We start from the raw sequence: 15,918 nt of genomic DNA, 5'->3' as shown, positions 1-15,918 counted from the left end.
TTCCTGTAATGTGGTGGCCAGAACTGTATGCAGTACTCAAGCTGTGGCCTAACTAGTGTTTTATACAGTTCCAGCATAACCTCCCTGCTCTTACATTCTGTGCTTCGGCTAATAAAGGAATGTATCCCGTTTGCCTTCTTAACCACCTTATCTACCTGTCCTGCTACCTTCAGGGATCTGTGGACATGCACTCCAAGGTCCCTCTGTTCCTCTACACTTCTCAGTATCCTCCCATTTATTGTGTACTCCCTTGCCTTGTTTGCTCTCCCCAAATGCAATGCCTCACACTTCTCTGAATTGAATTCCATTTGCTAATTTTCTGTCCACCTGACCAGTCCATTGATATCTTCCTGCAGTCTACAGCTTTCCTCCTATAAACCACACAGCTAATTTGTGTGTCATCTACAAACCTCTTAATCATGCCCCCTACATTTTAAGTCTAAATCATTAATATATTCCACAAAAAGCAAGGGACCTAGTATTGAGCCCTGAGGAACCCCACTGGAAACAGCCTTCCAGTCACAAAAACACCCAACGACTATTACCCTTTGCTTCCTGCCACTGAGCCAATTTTGGATCCAACTTGCCCTTTCCCTTGGATCCCATGGGCTTTTACTTTTTTGACCAGTCTGCCATGCGGGACCTTGTTAAAAGCCTCGCTAAAATCCATGTAGGTTACTTCAAACGTGCTACCCTGATCGACCCTCCTTGTTACCTCCTCAAAAAATGAAATCCATGCTGACAGGCACGGATTAATCTGTGCCTTTCTTAATACTATCCCTCAGAATTGTTTCCAATAATTTGCCCACGACCGAGGTTAGACTGACTGTCCTGTAATTACTTGGTCTATACCTTTCTCCCTTTTTAAACAATGGTACAACTTTAGCAGTCCTCCAATCCTCCAGCACCATGGCTGTATCCAGTGAGGATTGGAAAATGATGGTCAGCGCCTCTGCTATTTCTTCCTTTGCTTCTCTTAACAGCCTGGGATACATTTCATCCAGGCCTGGCGATTTGTCTACTTTCAAAGATGCTAAACACTTTAATATTTCCTCCCTAGTTATGATTATCCCATCCAATATTTCACACTCCTCAACTACAATGTCTGCATCGTCCCCCTCTTTTGTGAAGATAGACGCAAAGTGTTCATTAAAAACCATACCCACATTTTCCGCCTCCACACATAGGTTACCTTTTTGGTCTCTAATAGGCTCTACTCTTTCCTTAGTTATCCTCTTCTTAATTAATTTATAAAATATGTTTGGGTTTTCCTTGATTTTATTTGCCAGCATTTTTTCCATGCCCTCTCTTTACTTTCCTAAGTTCCTTTTTAATTTCACCCCTGTACTTTCTATACACCTCTAGACTTTCTGCAGTATTGTGTTCTCGATGCCTGACATAAGCTTCCCTTTTTTGCCTTATCTTACCCTGTTTGCTCCTTGACATCTAGGGGGCTCTTTATTTGGCAGTCCCACCATCTCTCTTTGTGGGAACATATTTGTTCTGAACCCTCACTATCTTCCCCTTGAATGCCTCCCACTGCTCTGACATTGATTTAGCTTCAAGTAGCTGTTTCCAGTCCACTTTTGATAGATCGTCTCGCCCGCCACCCAACCCCACCCCACCGCTCTTAGACCTATCTGCCTGCCGGGCAGGTTGATACGGATTCAGCATGCATGCTGATACCTGTTCTGGGCGTGCAGCTCGCCGGTGGTATGGTAATGAGGCCCAGCCCTTGAAGTGAACTGGGCCTCCTACCAACAGGAAGGGGCGGGCATTCCACCCACTGACTGGAGTTAAAATCTACACCCAGCTTTTAGGACTATTAAAGGCCTTTCATCAGATACAAAGCTACGAATAATAAACTTATCATGATAACCACTAAAAGTACATCATCTTCCAGTGAACCACATCACAACAATCACCTGTAATCCATAGTACTGTTCTCATTCATCCAGTGTGTGTATCTATCTATATCTTTATATATGTTAAGAATAACACATCTATTATATTCCAGACGCAAAACAGTCTTAAAATGCAGAGCCATTCTGTGTGGCAGCCTGAAAATAACATGCATATTCCAATCTGCACTTTCCTTATCAAACAATTAAACTGAGTGATCTCTAGCTGTGTTCACCTGTAGAAATTAGACTTTGCCATTTTAATGGGACAGTCCATTTAAACACAGCTCCAAACTTTCATTCATACTGTGCCTTTAACATAGAAAAACATCTCAAAGGACTTCACAGAAGCGTAATCAGACAGAGAATAACACTGAACCAAAGGAGGTGGTATTAGGACAGGTTATCAAAAACTTGGTCAAAGAAGCAGGTTTTAAGGAGGGTCTTAATGGAGGATAGAGATTTAGGGAGAGAATTCCTGAGCTTAAGGCCAAAATGGCTGAAAGCACGGTCGCCAATGGTAAGGCAAAGGGAACGGAGGATGCACAAGAGGCCAGAGTTGAAGGAACGCAAGGTTCAATGAGTTTTCAGGCTGGAGGAGGCTACAAAAATAGAGAGGGCCGAGACCACAAATGGATTTGAACACAAGGATGAGAATTTTAAATTAGAGGCACTGGGGGACCGGGAGCTGATATAGGTCAGTGAGCACAGGAGTGTTGGGTGAGCAGGATTTGGTGCAGGTTTGGATACGGGCAGCAGAGTTTTGGATGAGCTGAAGTTTATTGAAGAACATATGAACAAACGAATTAAGAGCAGGAGTAGGCCATCTGGCCCCTCGAGCCTGCTCTGCCATTTGATAAGATCATGGCTGATCTGATTATAACCTCAACCCTACTTTCCCGTCTACCGACTATAACCTTTGACTCCCTTGTTAATCAGGAATCTATCTAACTCAGCCTTAAAAATATTCAATGACCCTGCCTCCACTGCTCTCTGGGGAAGGGAGTTCCACAGACTCACGACCCTCAGAGAAAAAATTTCTCCTCATCTCCATCTTAAATGGGAGACCCCTTATTTTTAAACTGTGGTCCTTAGTTCTAGTCTCTCCCACAAGGGGAAACATCCTCTCAGCATCTATCCCTTCAAGTCCCCTCAGTATCTTACATGTTGCAATAAGATCACCTCTCATTCTTCTAAACTCTAATGTATACAGGCCCAACTTGTCCAACCTTTCCTCCTAAGATAACCCCCTCATCCCAGGAATCAGTCAAGTGAACCTTCTCTGAACTGCCTCTAATGCAATTATGTCCTTTCTTAAATAAAGAGACCAAAACTGCACACTGTATTCTAGATGTGGTCTCACCAACGCCCTATACAACTGCAGCAAAACATCTCTACTTCTATATTCCATTCCCCTTGATTGAGGTGGAGGATGGGTGGCCGGCAAGGTGAGCAGAACAATACTTTATGCATGACATGGTATAATGCTCCTGTCATTATAAAAAGCACATCACCTGATTTACTATTAGCAATGCCAAGACGGATCCACTAAAAGTGCGTTGAGTCTAGCTTGCATCCATCAGACACCAAATATCACACATTGTTTATAGAAGCAAACAATCTTTTCTTTAAAAAAAAGCCAGTCACTAATCTGGAGTCTGAAATTTACAAACAATTTACTGACCTCCAATCACCATAGGATTTTATAAGTATCTATGATTACCTGGATCGCAATGGGAGAACTTGACCACTGCCCTTAAAAAGGGACAGGTCAGGTGAGCCGCTAAACTTCGTAATCATGAACCAGACTACCCATTGGCAATCTGTTAGTATATTATAAAAATAATAGAAATTAGAAATCAATGGAATTGCTAGATAAAGCCCATATGGTTTACTACAAATGGGCAGGAGCAAATTTTAATCTTTCTTACCTCTTGACTGACATTTCTGACTGAGATGATGCAAAAAGGAATTGCATCATTTTTTGAGCCATTAGATCAATACTTTACAAATTTTTTTTTAACAAAAAGAGTCAAATATCAGCCAACTCGCTCACCAGCCATAAAGTTTTATCATGCACTTCAAAGGGTTTCCAAAATTAGTACTTTGCACAACAATCACTATAAATATGTCGCTAGTCCAATAATCACCTACAACTGCTGATGGACACTAGGAATGGTCAGCTTTTTGTTCTCATGAACACTATTAAATTTCCATCTGATGCTTTTTTTCATTTGTTCTTGTGATGTGGACGACACTGGCAAGCCAGTATTTATTGCTCATCCCAATTGGCCTTGAGGATATTAAGAGTTAACTACATAGTGTGGGATTGGAGTCACTTGTAGGCCAGACCAGGTATGGGTAACAGGTTCCTTTCCCTGAACGACATTAGTGAACCAGTTGGGTACTTTCAACAAGCCAGCAGCTTTCAAGGGTATTTACTGGTGGTAGCTGACAAATTACCAGATTTTGAAATTCTATTTCACAATCTGCCATGATGGGATTTGAACCCACAATGTTAAATAAGAATTCTGGTACTTTAAAACTTCTATAAAGACAGATCCCAATTTTCCGATTCAAAATCGGATCTACGAAAACATCAATTTCTCAGAATACCTGCCATTACCATACGGCACGATGTTAATGCTTCTCTCGAGATCCAGTGGTTTTCATTTTAAAATTCTATACTCTGCTCTCCTTTCCAAACCCACTGTGCTGACTTTCTGTTCCCTCTCTCCCCATGCTCCATTCCGTAGCACCCCTTTTCACTATACTCTGCTCCCCAGCCCCACCCATTAATGTGCTTTGCTCCCTAGTCCCTTCCCGCTCTATTCTCCATACCATTGTGCGTTGCCCCAGGATCTTCTTCCTTCTGCCCCTCATTCCTGGGCTTTGTTCGTAGCCCTTTCCTTGGCTCAGAATCAAACCATATTAACTATCACAACTACGCTGCACTTCCCAAACTAACTTTGAGGATCAACAACTAATATACTACATCTCCTATTATAAAGGGTTAGATTTAAACCCAGGCTTCATAGGTAAAAGGACAGTGTCCCTTTACCCTTCAGTTGTTACACGGTCAGTTTAATAACAAGCACCACTCACTATGAGACCATTTTATAGCATTATTATATATTTAAGGTAACCTTGCAAAGTGTATTTAGAAGTTATATAAAAAATGTTGGAGACCAGAAAGCATGAAAGGGGAGATGTGTTTGTGAACAGATAGCCAACCAGTCCTAGTACCCATCGGAGGTTTGTGAAATGTTCATAATTATTGGGCAAAGTACCAATTTTGGGAAAAGCGATTCAGTGAATCATAAAACTGTACAACTCTTAAGAGCTACTTGTTGATTACTATTTAATCAAGGGAGTCAGATGACAGGGTACGGTAGCATAGTGGTTATGTTACTGGACTAGTAATCCAGAGGCCTGGACTAAAATCCAGAGTCATGAGTTCAAATCCCGCCACGGCAGCTGGCGAATTTAAATTCAATTAATTAATTAAATTCAATTAATTAAATAAAAATCTGGAATTAAAATACTAGTATCAGTAGCGATGGCCATGAAACTACCGGATTGTCGTAAAAACCCATCTGGTTCACTAATGTCCTTTAGGGAAGGAAGCCTGCCGCCCTTACCCGGTCTGGCCTATATGTGACTCCAGACCCACAGCAATGTGGTTGATTCTTAATTGCCCTCTGAAATGGCCTAGCAAGCCACTCAGTTGTAAAATCTCGCTACGAAAAGTCATAATAAGAATAAAACCGGACGGACCACCCGGCATCGGACCACTAGGCACCGGACACGACAACGGCAAAACACCAAGCCCAGTCAACCCTGCAAGGTCCTCCTTGCCAAAATTGGGAGAGTTGTCCCACAGACTAGTCAAGCAACAGCCTGACATATCTTTCAGCCAACGTCCCAGACTCTTCCATCACCATCCCTGGGTATGCCCTGTCCCACCGGCAGGACAGACCCACCAGAGGTGGCGGTACAGTGATATACAGTCAGGAGGGAGTGGCCCTGGGAGTCCTCAACATTGTCTCTGGGCCTGCGGCAGGTGGTGAGCGAACCAACACGAGGGAAAAACTTACTTGACCTCGTCCTCACCAATCTACCTGTCGCAAATGCATCTGTCCATGACAGTATTGGTAGGAGTGACCACCGCACAGTCCTCGTGGAGATGAAATCCCGTCTTCGCACTGAGGACACCATCCAACGTGTTGTGTGGCACTACCACCGTGCTAAATGGGATAGATTCAGAACAGATCTAGCAGCTCAAAACTGGGCATCCATGAGGCGCTGTGGGCCATCAGCAGCAGCAGAATTGTATTCCAGCACAATCTGTAACCTCATGGCCCGGCATATTCCTCACTCTACCATTACCAACAAGCCAGGGGATCAACCCTGGTTCAATGAGGAGTGTAGAAGAGCATGCCAGGAGCATCACCAGGCGTACCTAAAAATGAGGTACCAACCTGGTGAAGTTACAACTCAGGACTACATGCATGCTAAACAGCGGAAGCAACATGCTATAGACAGAGCTAAGCGATTCCACAACCAACGGATCAGATCAAAGCTCTGCAGTCCTGCCACATCCAGTCGTGAATGGTGGTGGACAATTAAACAACTAATGGGAGGAGGAGGCTCTGCAAACATCCCCATTCTCAATGATGGCGGAGTCCAGCACGTGAGTGCAAAAGACAAGGCTGAAGCGTTTGCAACCATCTTCAGCCAGAAGTGCCGAGTGGATAATCCATCTCAGCCTCCTCCCGATATCCCCACCATCATGGAAGCCAGTCTTCGGCCAATTCAATTCACTCCACGTGATATCAAGAAACGGCTCAGTGCACTGGATACAGCAAAGGCTATGGGCCCCGACAACATCCCAGCTGTAGTGCTGAAGACTTGTGCTCCAGAACCAGCTGCGCCTCTAGCCAAGCTGTTCCAGTACAGCTACAACACTGGCATCCACCCGACAATGTGGAAAATTGCCCAGGTATGTCCTGTCCACAAAAAGCAGGACAAATCCAATCCGGCCAATTACCGCCCCATCAGTCTACTCTCAATCATCAGCAAAGTGATGGAAGGTGTCGTCGACAGTGCTATCAAGCGGCACTTACTCACCAATAACCTGCTCACCGATGCTCAGTTTGGGTTCCGCCAGGACCACTCGGCTCCAGACCTCATTACAGCCTTGGTCCAAACATGGACAAAAGAGCTGAATTCCAGAGGTGAGGTGAGAGTGACTGCCCTTGACATCAAGGCAGCATTTGACCGAGTGTGGCACCAAGGAGCCCTAGTAAAATTGAAGTCAATGGGAATCAGGGGGAAAACTCTCCAGTGGCTGGAGTCATACCTGGCACAAAGGAAGATGGTAGTGGTTGTTGGAGGCCAGTCATCTCAGCCCCAGGGCATTGCTGCAGGAGTTCCTCAGGGCAGTGTCCTTGGCCCAACCATCTTCAGCTGCTTCATCAATGACCTTCCCTCCATCATAAGGTCAGAAATGGGGATGTTCGCTGACGACTGCACAGTGTTCAGTTCCATTCGCAACCCCTCAGATAATGAAGCAGTCCGAGCCTGCATGCAGCAAGACCTGGACAACATCCAGGCTTGGGCTGATAAGTGGCAAGTAACATTCGCACCAGATAAGTGCCAGGCAATGACCATCTCCAACAAGAGAGAGTCTAACCACCTCCCCTTGACATTCAACGGCATTACCATCGCCGAATCCCCCACCATCAACATCCTGGGGGTCACCATTGACCAGAAACTTAACTGGACCAGCCATATAAATACTGTGGCTACGAGAGCAGGTCAGAGGCTGGGTATTCTGCGGCGAGTGACTCACCTCCTGACTCCCCAAAGCCTTTCCACCATCTACAAGGCACAAGTCAGGAGTGTGATGGAATACTCTCCACTTGCCTGGATGAGTGCAGCTCCAACAACACTCAAGAAGCTCGACACCATCCAAGATAAAGCAGCCCGCTTGACTGGCACCCCATCCACCACCCTAAACATTCACTCCCTTCACCACCGGCGCACTGTGGCTGCAGTGTGCACCATCCACAGGATGCACTGCAGCAACTCGCCAAGGCTTCTTCGACAGCACCTCCCAAACCCGCGACCTCTACCACCTAGAAGGACAAGGGCAGCAGGCGCATGGGAACAACACCACCTGCACGTTCCCCTCCAAGTCACACACCATCCCGACTTGGAAATATATCGCCGTTCCTTCATTGTCGCTGGCTCAAAATCCTGGAACTCCCTTCCTAACAGCATTGTGGGAGAACCGTCACCACACGGACTGCAGCGGTTCAAGGCGGCGGCTCACCACCACCTTCTCGAGGGCAATAAATGCCGGCCTTGCCAGCGACGCCCACATCCCGTGAACGAATAAAAAAAAAAATATCAGGGACTACAAGGGTGGTGTTGGATATGTGAATTCCTCGGTCGAGTGTCGTTCAAAATTCATAATGGTCATGTACAGGACTATTATTGGGCAAGATGCCCACGAGTGGTTGTCTATCACTTCTACATACTCTGAGGTGTGCAAACAGAAAAAAGAAAGAAAGTCTTACATTTATATAGTACCTTTTAAGACCTCAGGAGATTCCAAAGCACTTTACAGCCAATGAACTACTTTTGAAGTGTTGTTACTGTTGTAATGTAGGAAACACGGCAGCCAATTTGCACATAGTAATGTGATAACAACCAGATGATCTGTTTTAGTGATACTGGTTGAGGGTTAAATATTGGACAGGTCACTGGGCAGAACTCCCCTGCTCTTCTTCGAAAAAATGCCATCGGATCTTTTACGTCCACCTGGGAGGACGGACAGGTCCTTGGTTTATGTCTCATCCGAAAGACAGACAACTTTCATAAATGTAGTGGCGCACTGATAAAGAGTAGGCATTTGAATATGTCGGAACTGAAGTTAAGTGCACTACAGTGAGCCAAAAATCATGTTACCTTGTTTGCATTTTTCAAGTATTCAACAGACTCCCAGAAGCTGATGAGAGCCCTCTTATCCATTCTTTCCATGTACACACGGAAATGTTCCCTGTAGGATGGATTTGACAAGATTTCTTCAAACTGAAGAATCTGCAAAACAAGAATGTAATATGCTGCATTAACCAGAACTTTATTACGGCACCTATGGTCTTTAATTTCCTCAGAGGGACGGACATTTTGTAATTTAATTTCAACTTAATCCTTTGACATGTCAAAATCTATATGAGCTTGCAGATGGTCTATATTTTCTGTTTGCATAAAGAAAGAAAGAAAGAACTTGCATTTATATAGTGCCTTTCATGACCTCAGGACGTCCCAAAAGCGCTTTACAGCCAATTAAGTACTTTTGAAATGTAGTCACTGTTATAATGTATGGTTTTATTTAAGAGTTCCAATCTCTACAGTATTTCTCCACAATGCAGATAAGCAGTTGGGGGGAAAAAAAAATCGAAGCATTCCAGTCACGTCACTCAAAGGCCCCTCCAGCATCACCATTTCCAAACAGAAAATAACACGGATTGAAACCCTCTCTACTGTTTAAAATGGCAATACATCAAATCTTTACTTCAGCCCCACTGTCCAGACTGTCCATTCACTAAACCCCTCCCCATTCAGCCCCACTGTACATGTTTGGTTCCATTATACACAATTCCCAAAACAACTAGAACACAAGCACAAAATTTCTATTTTTCAAATATTCAGCACATCAAAAGGAGCTAACTCACCCAACAAGGCAGAGCTGAATATTTTATAATTCTAACCATTAAGTATATTTTTATTAAATGATGCATTTTTATTGCTGAATAAGTTATTGTATACAAAGGTTTTCAAACTGGGATTTCACCTGCACTTTATTGAAATCCTGACTGAAGTTGATGCTAGACCCACTTTAATCAGAAGTTGCTGCAAACACTCAGGAAGTCAGGTAGCATCTGTGAAGAGAGGAATGCAGGGTTAACGTCTCGGGTCGATGACCTTTCGACCTGAAATGTTAACCCTCCACAAATGCTGCCTGACCTGCATAGTGTATTCAGCATTTTCTGTTTTCAATTCAGATTTCCAGCATCTGCAGTATTTTGCTTTTTGTTCCATTTTAATCAGGAATCCTGCAGTATAGAATCAGGGAAAACATGAAGGATAGCATATTTCTTTATTCACAGTGTTCCTAAACCAACACTGCAGCATTGGTAGTTTTCACATTTTCATACAAATCGGAAACCGAGGGCATAATTTTTACATGGAGCCGGGAATAGAGCTGGGGGGTTGGGGGGTGTAGTAATCGGACACGAAGCCCGGAAGTAGAGGTGGCGGGCTGCAATCTGCGATCACGACCTAATTGAACACAATAAATTTTACTTCCGGGTTTCGTGTCCAGCAGCCAGCCTGATTGACAGGCTGTCGGGAGGGAAGGCCAGGGATCGGAGAGGAGGGAGGGAGAGATCGTGGGCCATGGAAGAAATCGGGGGGGGGGGCAAGAGAGGACGCTGTGGTACTGTTTGCAGAACTTACCTTCAAGAGCCTCAGGCTACATATGGTGACGTCCGAATGAGTTTAGAACCCAACAGAAAAATCCGACCCAGGAATTATTTTGAAGAGTTGCTTAAAGTTACAACAGGGGATGCAATCCTAGAAGGCACCAAAGAGTATCCTTTGGGTGAAAACCAGTTGTAAGCCCAGCTTCACAGTTTTTTTTTAAAAAAAGCTTTGATAATGAAGATCGGTGTTGTCACAGCAAAGCTGAAGCCGGCTCATAAATGTGAAAAATCACCAAGAAGCACACGTGAACTGGTAATCTCTTCAGTTGTAAGAATCAGAAAATTAAACATCAAATTTATCTTCTGTACCGTGCAGAAGATCGGAGGTTGGGGTCTGCCGTCGGGGGTGGGGGGGTGTGGGGGGGAAGATATCGCAGGGGTCCGATCGTGCCAGGTAAGCTTGATGGGCCTGGATGAAGCACTCCTGCTCCTCCTGGCCCACAAGCGGTGCAATGAAGGCATTTACGTCATGGATCCGGCCCTTTTCACCTCCTTCACCCGACGAGATTCAGGAGCGATGGGAAACCCATGCGGGTGAGGTTAAATTAGTTTCAGACATAGAATCAACAAAAAATTAAGTACCTCAACTATTTCAATTAGGTAAACTGCCCCTTTAACAATCCGCCCAATGGCAATCCGCCTGGACTAAACCCGGAAATGGGTGCGTTGAAGCCAGGTTGAGGTCCCACTTCAAAAAGCCATTATTTTAACCTCCCACCTGCCCTCCACCACCCTAAACATTCACTCCCTTCACCACCGGTGCACAGTGGCTGCAGTGTGTTCCATCCACAGGATGCACTGCAGCAACTCGCCAAGGCTTCTTCGACAGCACCTCCCAAACCCGCGACCTCTACCACCTAGAAGGACAAGGGCAGCAGGCACATGGGAACAACTCCACCTGCACGTTCCCCTCCAAGTCACACACCATCCCAACTTGGAAATATATCGCCGTTCCTTCATCGTCACTGGGTCAAAATCCTGGAACTCCCTACCTAACAGCACTATGGGAGAACCTTTACCACACCGACTGCAGCGGTTCAAGAAGGCAGCTCACCACCACCTTCTCAAGGGCAATTAGGGATGGGCAATAAATGCTGGCCTCAACAGTGACACCCACATCCCATGAACGAATAAAAAAAAACACCTGTTCTTCCACATTACAATTAACCCCTGGAGTCAGTATAGCTCCAAAATGAAAAACACTTCGTTCAATGTGAAGTTTCAAGGGCTAACATTGAAAATTAGGCATTTGTGTCTTTCCTTTTAGTCTGCAGCTGTTAAATGCTTTAAAATCCTGTAAAACTCCCTTGCGGGTCATGAACAGTGTCAATTACTTTCAAGCGCAAGTCTAAACACAGTGCGATAATTACTTAAGTATTTTCCAATTATGCACGCAACTTGAATCTGTTATGAGCAATTTTCTAGACCTCACTGCCACATAAACAGCTTGGTGCACAGAAAGGGATTGGAATTCTTATAACTAAATTAAGAACTGCCATGGGCAAGTAGAACAGAAAAATGCTTGTGTTCATCATGTAAAGTGCCAAAGGGGAAATAATGTGAAAGCCATTGAGGAGATGAATGAGTCTGGCACAGTGAAAAAGAAATTATGTGGAAAGGCCTTCAGCTTTGGGAGAGAGTACCACCTGCAGAGTTATGAGAATGCAGAAGAGGTCCATTACCCGGCATTGTACACCAATTCTCATTTGCTGAATGAAATGATCCTCCTGCAATCCAACTAAAAAAAAACAAAATACTGTGGATGTTAGAAATCTGAATTGAAAACAGAAAATGCAGTAAAACACTCAGCAGGTCAGGCAGCATCGATGGAGAGAGAAACAAGAGTTATCGTTTCAGGTCGATGACCTTCCTTCCAGTTCTGATGAAGGTCATCAATCTGTAATGTTAACTCTGTTTCTCGCTCCACAGATGCTGCCTGACCTGAGTATTTCCAGCATTTTCTGTTTTTATATTTAAAAAAAAATAAAAGTGGTCACATCTTTAAGGGTACAATTATACAATGGATGCCAGTTTGAGACCAATATCTGCTAAGAATGATGCAAAGCTAGCAAATCCAAGTTATACTGTCAGTCCCACATCACTTTTTAGTCATAGAAAGTGGAGCTCTGCACACAGACATGTCTACTCACTGGCTTCCAATGCTGGTTAAATTTTCATGTTAATAAAGCACTTGCTTGACATCAGCAAAATCCTTTGCGCTGTAAACATCACATCATGATTAGAATGTGCAGATAATTGCAAGCGGTTATCAGTCTGCACTAAGGTTGCCAACCCTCCAGGATTGAAAGATTAATCGCCTAGCAAGCAACCCGGGGAAAAGAAATATCATAGGAGCATTAAAACACTTTATAAAAAATATTGGAGATGGGATAAAAGGCTGTTTGATTGGATGATTCTTGACTGTCAATCTGGTAACACAGAGTGTGTTTGCTTTCCAATTGGCGTGGGAATGCAGTGTGCTGTGAGGATGGACATGTCAGGTGACCGATAGTGGGAGCAGGACAAATGGAGGCAGAGGTCATGTGATGAAACCTTCAGGAATTCGTCAAACCAGAGTTGGCAACCCTGGTCTGCATTATGTTGCCAAATGAACATATAATCCTGATGGCACAAGATCACAACACAGCTACGGTTGAGAAAGGCTATTAAGCCCATCTTAATTCATCCATCCAGAAAGACCCTACGGTCTCCCAATTGCAGTGTTCAATTGTTTCTTCAATGATTCTGGAGTTTTCACCTTCCTTTACTCTATCTGGAAGTCTATTCCATATGTTGATCACTACCTAGGTGAAGAACAATTTCTTGATATTGGTCCCAAATTTACCTTTTACTAGTTTGAACATGTGCCCCCTTGTCCTGCTCTAAATTACATTCCAAAAGTAGTATTCCAGATTAACTTTTACCATTCCCTTAACTATCTTGTATACCTCTAGAAGATCACTTCTGAGGTGCCACCTTTTCTATTTGAAACGTCTACATTTCTCTAGTTTTACCTCAAAACTCGGACCCCTGACTAGGATCAGCCTTGTGCTTCTTCTCTGCTCTGCCTCCAGTCATTGAATGTCTCCTTTGCGCCTCAGCAAACTGAACTGGACACAGTACTCATGGGATAGTCTGACTAAAGCACGAAACTGCTTACAAATTATGGAAGAAAAGAAACTGAAGAAATAGCCAATGGTCATGGCTAGTTGAGCTATTGTCTGGTATGAGGGAAACAAATTAATTAATTAATTATATCAATTTCTGCAACAACAAAAAACATGGGAGTCGTGAAATGTAATTGATAGTGCGGATTGCACTCAAAGAAGTTTTCTTTTACAAATAGAAGTAAAATTTGCAAAAACCTCAAATGTAATAAAATGTCACAATTTTTGAATACAAGTTGGACTCCTACTTATTGTGTTGAGTTCCCTACAGGTGCCTTTGTTCACTCTACCATGTGATGGTATCTTTAGTCATTTGGCTTCTTTTTACCTTTTGATTTGAAGGTGCATCAGTCTCATCGCAGGCACCATCTTCCTGCTGACCATATACTGGACCTCCAAGAAGTTTTATTCGTTTCTCACACTGCTTCTTGGCAACTGTGAGCTGGTTGATGTATCTCTTCATATTGCGAGCCCGGAGGAGATCTGCTTTCATAGCAGCTGATTCTTTTCCTTTACTATCTGCATTGGACATTAAAAGGAGAAACTTGGTGATTGGGAAGGTGCTTAAAAAAAAAAGTAGAAAATTTCTCACAAAATCAGTACAATCAATACTTTTTGAAACAACTCCTTCAAAAGATTCTAAATCCCTTGCCTGCTTCAGCCTATCAGCCAACTGGAGTCTGGGCCAGGTCTTTTATAGAGTGACAAAGGATAATAACCTCATTTCTATATTTACTGTCCTTCAAGAGCTGCCTTATCTTTGTGAATTCTTGAGCCTTGGAATGTTGCCAGAAAACCATGAACCAACCCCCCTCCCCCCAATCAAACATTTCACCAAAAGCATCACCAGCAAAAGTGCAAGAGAGTGGCCTTGCTTCTACATCTGCATGTTTCCATAGCAACAATGTAGTCACATCCTAAACACATTCTAGCAATGTGTAATTAGGCTACACTACCCATTTTTATATATTTTTTAAATTATAGGAGAGTAACTTAAACATTGGTCCGAGTTTTAGATGTTTATCATTTTATTACTAAAATATAAATTCTAAAACCACTGAAAACTTTGATTCACTAGTCCGATTTGTAACCTGAGTGTTACATTAAATCTGGTGGGTAAATGAATGCGAGAGCGAGAGAGACAGTGATACTTTAAATAGGGGGAAACACAGAACCGAGAGTCCAGGTCACCACATTCATCACGTCTTCTTCATTAATATATGATCAGTATCATGTGCATACAGAAAATAAATCACCACCTATGATTATTCCAGTGGTCTTTCTAACTATTTATTTAAATGTGTCCTTTTTTGGCTATTTAGTAAGCTATGGAGAAACTAAATGGCGTTCCATGATCAACCAGTGGAAAGTACATACAGAGTGTGGCGAGGTAAATAGTCTTGTGAAAGGTTTCACTTCCCAACAGTGATGGACAGATTCAAAGAACTGATAGTCCCTGGGGCACAAACCTGCCTCAATCATCCTCTACATACAAACTCTACTGGGCAATGGGGCAGTAGCTCTGATGGACAGTCACTAAGGTCTAGGTCAACAACCTTCTGAACTCATCATTTCTCACTCTATACCTTCCACCAGCTCTGACCAAACTCCTAGATGAACACAGTGCTTGGAAAAAGTGGGTGGTGGGCAGACAAATAGGGATCAGGTAGAAGACCAACACCCACAGAAGAGCTCACCTCCTGTTATCCAATTATACATTCACAACAACTGGCATGAAATCCATTACCCCAAATATTCTGTCCTTTCAGTTGAAGGAAGCATGGCAAACTGAATAAATTTGGGGATGATGCCAAATTGGGGGGGTTGTAGTTAACACAAAGGAAGAATCAATCAAAATGCAAGAGGACATTAATAAACTGGCAGAATGGGCACGTAATTGGCAAATTAATTTCAATATAGATATGTGTGAGGTGGTGCATTTTGGTAGGAAGAATAAGGAGGCCACATACTGATTGGATAATAAGAGTCTATACGAGATAGAGGAGCAAAGGGATCTAGGGGTACAGATACATAAATCACTAAAAGTAGCAACACAGATTAAGGGATATGGGGCTAAGGCGGGTATTTGGATTTAGATCACAAATTGGTCATGATCTCAATTAATGGCAGAACAGGCTCAAGGGGCTAAATGGCCTACTCTTGTTCCTATGAGGCCATAAAAAAGCCAAACCAAGCACCAGGATTCATTTCTAGAGGGATAGAAATGAAAAACAACGAAGTTATGTTAAACTAGTATAGAACCTTGGTTAGACCATACTTGGCGTATTGTGCACTGTT

The 15,918-nt window shown here is 43.4% G+C and overlaps 1 protein-coding gene across 4 annotated transcripts in view; it reads right to left on the bottom strand.

Annotated features, from left to right (window-relative positions):
• Nucleotides 1-15,918, bottom strand: part of snx25 (sorting nexin 25) — a 262,889-nt gene that overhangs the window by 78,335 nt on the left and 168,636 nt on the right. For all 4 annotated transcript variants that reach the window (XM_067982600.1, XM_067982602.1, XM_067982599.1 and 1 more), the window contains 2 exons: nt 13,949-14,139; nt 8,877-9,008 (listed from right to left, as the gene is read on the bottom strand). In XM_067982600.1, coding sequence (XP_067838701.1) covers nt 8,877-9,008; nt 13,949-14,139 — 323 coding nt within the window. The remainder of the gene's footprint in view (nt 1-8,876; nt 9,009-13,948; nt 14,140-15,918) is intronic.

The sequence above is a fragment of the Heptranchias perlo genome, chromosome 4 (genome assembly GCF_035084215.1).
Source record: "Heptranchias perlo isolate sHepPer1 chromosome 4, sHepPer1.hap1, whole genome shotgun sequence".
Lineage (NCBI taxonomy): Eukaryota > Metazoa > Chordata > Chondrichthyes > Hexanchiformes > Hexanchidae > Heptranchias > Heptranchias perlo.
Note: the sequence above shows the minus strand (reverse complement) of the source record. Positions and strands in the feature narration are given on the sequence as shown.